General features: G+C 35.9%; 1 protein-coding gene across 1 annotated transcript; it reads left to right on the forward strand.

Moving 5' to 3' along the window:
• Positions 1–2,262: 2,262 nt before the first annotated feature.
• On the forward strand, positions 2,263–6,426 carry LOC136061424 (formin-like protein 20). The gene is made up of 4 exons (XM_065766657.1): positions 2,263–2,863; positions 3,883–4,586; positions 4,662–4,886; positions 4,963–6,426. Exons 1-4 carry the CDS (start codon positions 2,791–2,793, stop codon positions 6,424–6,426), a joined length of 2,466 nt encoding a protein of 821 aa, XP_065622729.1. The 5' UTR covers positions 2,263–2,790.
• The last annotated feature ends 360 nt before the right edge of the window (positions 6,427–6,786 follow it).

Here is a 6,786-nt window from a genome sequence, read left to right on the forward strand (position 1 = left end):
TTTATTCATTTATCTTTCTTATCTAACATGAATCTAATAGAAACGAAATATATATATTTTTTCTCTTTGGAAACACACACACACATGCGACAGAGAGAAGGGATGAAATTCTAACACAAAGGCATGCCACAAATTCTACTAAAAAACCAGGGTAACTTTCAAATAAAAGGTGAGGCAACTTATACTACTCATCACACACTCTTAAGCAACATGAAATAATTACTTTTTTCTTTGTTAGCAAAATCATACACAAACACATGGGAGAAGGGATGGAATTTTAACATAAAGATACATCACAAAACTCTACTTAAAAGCCATAATAATTTTTAAAGGAAAGTGAGACAAGTTATACACACACAACACACTCTTAATAATGAATAATTACTTCTATTTTTTGAAAAGCAAACACACAAACACATGAGAGAAGAGATGAAATTTTAACACAAAGTAAGGGTACTCCATAATCTCCACTTGACTCATATATAATTTTTATAAAGGCCTTATTGTTTTTCCTCCTCCCCCGTATTAAACCATGGATTAGATTTATATAAAATTTGTTTTTATATTTATTATTATTTATAGTTGAGTTGCTTTTTTAATAATATGTACACAACATCATGCCACTAAGATATCTATAAAGATGGAAGAGAGCACCTTTGTTTCCCCAACTTTGCTTAAGTATTCTATTGTAGTATTCTATCATTTTCACCACCGCGCACCCTTGGTACGGTAGTCACTCCCCAAGTATAAGTGTTTATGGAGTGTGGGGGACAAGAGCCGGGGTTTAAGTCTCTAGGAGGGAGCTTCACACACATATATACTTAGATTAAGTTAGAGTAGAAATTCTATCTTATATATATATATATATATATATATAAACATTCTACCATTTTCCAAGTATAGCAATGTACTTTAATCTACCCAACCTTCATAGTTACTGAACCTCTAATGCACGTGCACCACAATGCTCAAGTAGACCACAACAAAAAAGTACAAAAATTAAAATTTTAATAACACCTCCTAATTTGCCTACTGCCTCAAACATGTGTCATTATAAATAAGATTACCGATTGAGGTGGATCCAAGAGTGAAGCGTTTGCTAATTTCGGTGATCATGGTAAAGTTGTGACCCTAATTTTATTGATGTTCAATATTAAAATGAACCACAAAATGCACTTTCTTGTTAAATAAATAAAAGGATTCATGTATCTTTAAAATTACTAGTCGAACTAATTGAAATCCATTTTAGAGCTTCATTAAAATGTTTAGTGTTTTTATTTTTATTTTTTATGAGAAGAAAAAATGTTGAGTACTTATAAATTATACAAAGTTTTTCTTTTATAATTTGGTATTGACTGATTATCAATCAAATTAACGGTACTATATAAATTATTAAAAATTTTAAAACAAATTATATCTTAATCAGATCAAATATCAAATCTTTTTGGGTCGAATCAAGATCTTTAACCCAATCCATAATCATCTTTGAATATTCAGCTAAATGCTATTTAGGCTTTGTAGTTGCTTGAGTGTCAGCTGGTTGTTGTTTTTGTTCGGAGCTTGCTTCTTGTAAAAGGATAATGTTATTCTTTGTTGTTTAGCATATGTTTGGAAATTTTTTTTTTTTGTTGGAACTGATTTATTATATTTAAAAATAAATAAATTACGTAAAAATATAACTATACCTAATTTTTTTTAAAAATGTTATAAATAAAACTTGTTAGTAAACATATTTTCTCTCTAAAAAAAAATTGGTGTTTTAAACTAAAACAAATTGACCGTTAGAATAAAAAGGAGTGAAATTTGAAAAAGAAAAAAAATCAAATGACAAAAAAGGAAAAACAGTATTTTTTTTCACTTAATTTGGAGGAAAGTCAAAACTCAAGCTTACGTTACATCTAAGATAAAGAGAGAAGACATAGAGAGAGAGAGAGAGAGAGAGAGAGAGAGAGAGACATGGGTATAATTTTTAAAATATTTTTTTGGAAGGATAATTTTTAAAATTTTTAAAACAACAAAAACAAAAACAAATACAAATTTAGGATTAATGAACCAATCAACGCTATTTATTCCTAATTTATTTTAATGAAATTCACTGCAACCTTCCTTCTCAAAACACAGAAACTTTTTACTATCTATAAGTAATGAAAAATACCACGTGTCAACACATCAACCCGTCTGATTTCTCAAAAACCTGGCCCGCCCAACCCAAAAAAAAAAAAAAAAAAAAAACTCAATTTTTGTTGTTGTTAATTGTTGTTGTTTGCAGGAGATGAGGGTGTTGTTATTGTTGTTGTAAGTGTCTTCTCCTTTTCATCACTCTGTCCACTTACGCTTCTTCTTTCCTTTCTTTGAATTCTTTCTATTTTCCTATTTCCTTTCCTTTCTCTCTGTCTCTTCCATTTGACAATGCTGAATTCCACGGGATTCCTCTTCTTCTTCTTCTTCTTACATTCCCCTCCTCTCTAAAAGAAAATAAAAAATCCCTCTCTTCTTTACTTCTCTCCCACTTTCCCACTCTTACCTTATCATTCCTTTTCCCTGGAAATTCATTTCCCCTACCTTTTCCCTTTCCCCCCTCAAATTCCAATTATTTTTCCACGTCATATTAGCATCTGGAAAATAAAGTGAGTTTCGTAAATTTTGGTGTCAAATTGTGAAACTCCGAGATCTGGAAGCTGCTTCTATTGAGGATCCGAATCGTTGATCTGGTGTTTTTTTTTTTTTTGAATTCGTGCTGGTTCGGATTTTCCGGTTTGGATCCGATCGACGGAGAAACAGCGCCATCAGATGGCGCTGTTCAGACGGTTCTTTTACCGGAAGCCGCCGGATCGGCTTCTCGAGATCTCTGAGAGAGTTTACGGTACCGTTTTGCTCTTTTTTCCATTGTTTTTCTGAGCTTCTCGTTGCCTTTAGAGCTAAAATTCAATTATTGAAGTTGTGGAATTGCTATTTTTGTTTGGTCATTGATTGTGCAATTTAGGTTTTTGTTTTTTTTTTGTGAGTTTCTGTACTCGGAGCTAGCATTGCGTTTTGAAACAATGTGTGGTGAATAATGCCATGGATTTTCAATTTTTGTTTTTGGTGGTGTTGGGAAGTAGTTTGCTACTTGTTGAGAATTTTGTTGTAATTTTCTCTTATACAACAAAATTGAGAAGGTAGAATTTGGAGTGTATATCTAGGGCATTAGATTGAGTTTATCAGAGTGTAATGTAGCTTGTGCTAGTAAATGGAGCTTAATGGGGGAGTAAACTGACTGTAATTCATGTTTTTGAGCTTGGGATGATGAAGTAAGCAAGCTCTTGCCAATGAGCTCTAGCTCAAACGGTAATGGTAGCAACTCCCTTTGTAAGAGCAAGGTCGTGACTTCAAAACCCGCTGGGTGTGCGTGTGTAACTTACAACAGATTAGTTAGAGTCGGTCACATTTAAGTAACCCACTAGGTGTGTGTAACTTACCAATAAAAAAAAATCTTATATATGAGGGAGGGACGGAAATTTCTCTTAAAAGTATGAATAGGAATGAGATGAGGAAAAGTAAGCAACCGTTCAGAAGATTATCAGAAATGTGGGTAGTTTTGCTGTGTAATGAATGATACTGCCTTTGGAGAAACTGGCATGCAAATGCCTTTTCGGTTTCCTTTTAATAATTTCAAGACAGAGGGTGTTCTTTTGGTGCTAGTGAGAGTTTCTTAAAAGAAACTTCTTCTGAGCGCGAATGTTTAAGCTGTTCTTATCTCTGTGTTTTCTATTTCTGCAAGAGGATTTTATCAGTATAGTTTATATGTCTGAACTTTCTTCTTTAGCCTTTATTTTACTTTTGAAGATCCTATTATCAATGATGGGTGCTGATTGTCTCATTTTCCATCTTCTTCTTTTCTAGTGTTTGATTGTTGCTTCTCCACGGACGTTTTGGAAGAAGATGAGTACAGAGTGTACATGGGTGGCATTGTAGCGCAGCTACAGGACCACTTTCCTGATGCTTCTTTTATGGTGTTCAACTTTAGAGAAGGGGATAGGCGAAGCCAAATTTCAGATATACTGTCTCAGTATGACATGACAGTTATGGACTATCCTCGGCAATATGAGGGGTGTCCTCTGCTGCCATTGGAGATGATCCATCACTTCCTTCGATCAAGTGAAAGCTGGTTGTCGTTAGAAGGACAACAAAACGTGCTGTTGATGCACTGTGAAAGAGGAGGTTGGCCTGTGCTTGCATTCATGCTAGCTGGTCTTCTGTTATACCGTAAACAGTACAATGGGGAGCAGAAGACTCTTGACATGGTCTACAAGCAAGCACCTAAGGAACTTCTTCATCTTTTGTCTCCTTTAAATCCACAGCCTTCTCAGATGAGATATCTTCAGTATATTTCCAGAAGAAATTTGGGTTCTGATTGGCCTCCATCAGATACACCTTTACTTTTGGATTGTCTGATTCTCAGAGTTCTTCCACTTTTTGATGGGGGAAAAGGTTGCAGGCCTGTTATACGTGTTTATGGTCAGGACCCTTCAACACCTGCTAATAGAAGTTCTAAGCTTTTGTTTTCGACTTCAAAGACAAAAAAACATGTGCGACACTACCTACAGGTAATTTCTAAGTCACAACATTAAACTGAAAGGTGATTTTACCTCATATAAAAGTGTTCTTATGAACTCTAACAGCAGGCAGAATGTATGCTGGTGAAAATTGATATTCACTGCCGTGTTCAAGGGGATGTTGTTCTTGAGTGCATCCATTTGGATGAAGATCTGGTGCATGAGGAAATGATGTTCAGACTAATGTTCCACACAGCTTTTGTGCGATCAAGTATTCTGATACTCAACCGTGATGAAATTGATGTTCTGTGGGATGCCAAGGATCAATTCCCCAAGGACTTCCGAGCAGAGGTAAGTTATTGTTATTTCTCTGTGAATGTCCTTTCTGAAGCTGTAGGAGTTGAATTCATTCTCATATGTGTATCAGGTACTTTTTTTGGATGCTGATGCTGTTGTGCCTACTCTTACCACTGTCGTAGCCAGTGAAGATGGAAATGAGATGGAAAGTGCTTCACCTGAGGAATTTTTTGAGGTTGAAGAGATCTTTAGCAATGTAGTAGATGGGCAGGAAGGGAAGGGGGATTATAATAATGTGGGTCAGGACAATATACCGGATGATACGGATAATAAAGAAGTCTGGAAGGAGGATTTGGATCCTCATACATTTCAAGACTGTGCATCGGATGATGGAACTCACAAACAGGATGGAAAGGTAGATTCCACTATCGATGCAGTGAAGGACATTGCTGTTGATGATGTGAAGTATAAGCTGGATGAGCAGGTGGATTCTGATCTTCAGATGGTAAAAGACATTGCTGTTGATGATGGTGATATCAAGTTAAATTCAGTGGTAGCTGATACTGATGTGCAAACTAAGGAAGTGACCGAAGATTTGTCTGGCAAATTGGAGAGGATGCAAGACAGAGGTGATGGAGAAAATGCTGTTACACAGAAGAATTTAGATTCCAAGGTTCCCCAAGACAAGTTGATTGCTGAGGTCCCTAGACAAAAATCTGATAAATTACTGTCTACTGCGCCTAGGAAACTAGCTACTGTAAATACGAAATCAGCTGCAGATACAGTTTCCAAACAAAAGACTAAACTGCAAGAACCTCAAGGACCTCATGTAAAACTAGCAAAGCCAAATGCAGTATCTAGGTGGATCCCTACTAATAAAGGCTCTTACACTAATTCAATGCATGTTTCATATCCACCTTCAAGATATAATAGCGCGCCAGCTGCTCTTGGCAATAATGCTCCTTCGAAGGATTCGAATGCAGGTTCCAAATCAAAGACATCTGCTGTTACTGCTACCCCTGCCTCAGTGGTTTCAAATGATGTGGGTAATGAGCTGAAAAGTCGAAATGTGGATCCTGTGAAGCCTTCAGACTCTGCACGAGAGAAAGTTGCTCCCTGCACACCACCATTATTACCACCAATTCAAGAGAATTATTCTTCCTCACCAACTCAAGAACTGCATCTCAGCCCACTGCAAGCACTGCCCCCTCCTCCACCTCCTCCTCCACCTCCACCACTTTATAACATATATTCATTGTCTACATTGCCACCCAGGCCTTCACCACCTTCACAACCTTTGCAGGTAGTTGCTAGACCTCCGCCTCCTCCTCCTCCTCCTCCCCCTCCACCTCCATCATTGCCTCCTTCAATCATGGGTAATGTTGCGTCAAAAAATTCCCCACCTCCACCTCCACCTCCACCTCCACCTCCACCTTCATTTCTTTCATCGTCTAATAAACACAACATTGGGATTGGTTTACCCCACACAGCTCCTCCACCACCTCCTCCTCCCCCTCTTCCCCCATCTAGTAGGCAAAATTATTGTTTTAATTGTACCGTGCATATACACGAGTTATTTGTTAGTTCTATATAATATGGAAGACGTTTGACTTTTGATTTATCTTATTATATTTTGTCACCTAAGCTTTTGAGAGATTACAATTTTACACTTCAATATTCTAATAAATATTTTTAAATTTAGTTTAAATTCCATTCTATATTTAAATTCTCAATTGAATCTTGACATGATTTATTTAAATAATAGAATATATAGTTTCATATACAAAAACAACTATAATAAATACTAATTAATAATTACCATTAAAAAAGTAAACTCAAGTGTATATCCAAAAAAACTAAAATAAAAAATTAAATAGAGAGAGAGAGAGAGAGAGAGAGAGAGAGAGAGTAACTCTCATTTATGACTATAAATATATATATATATATATATATA

The sequence above is a fragment of the Quercus suber genome, unplaced genomic scaffold (genome assembly GCF_002906115.3).
Source record: "Quercus suber isolate HL8 unplaced genomic scaffold, Cork oak 2.0 scaffold_24, whole genome shotgun sequence".
Taxonomy (NCBI): domain Eukaryota; kingdom Viridiplantae; phylum Streptophyta; class Magnoliopsida; order Fagales; family Fagaceae; genus Quercus; species Quercus suber.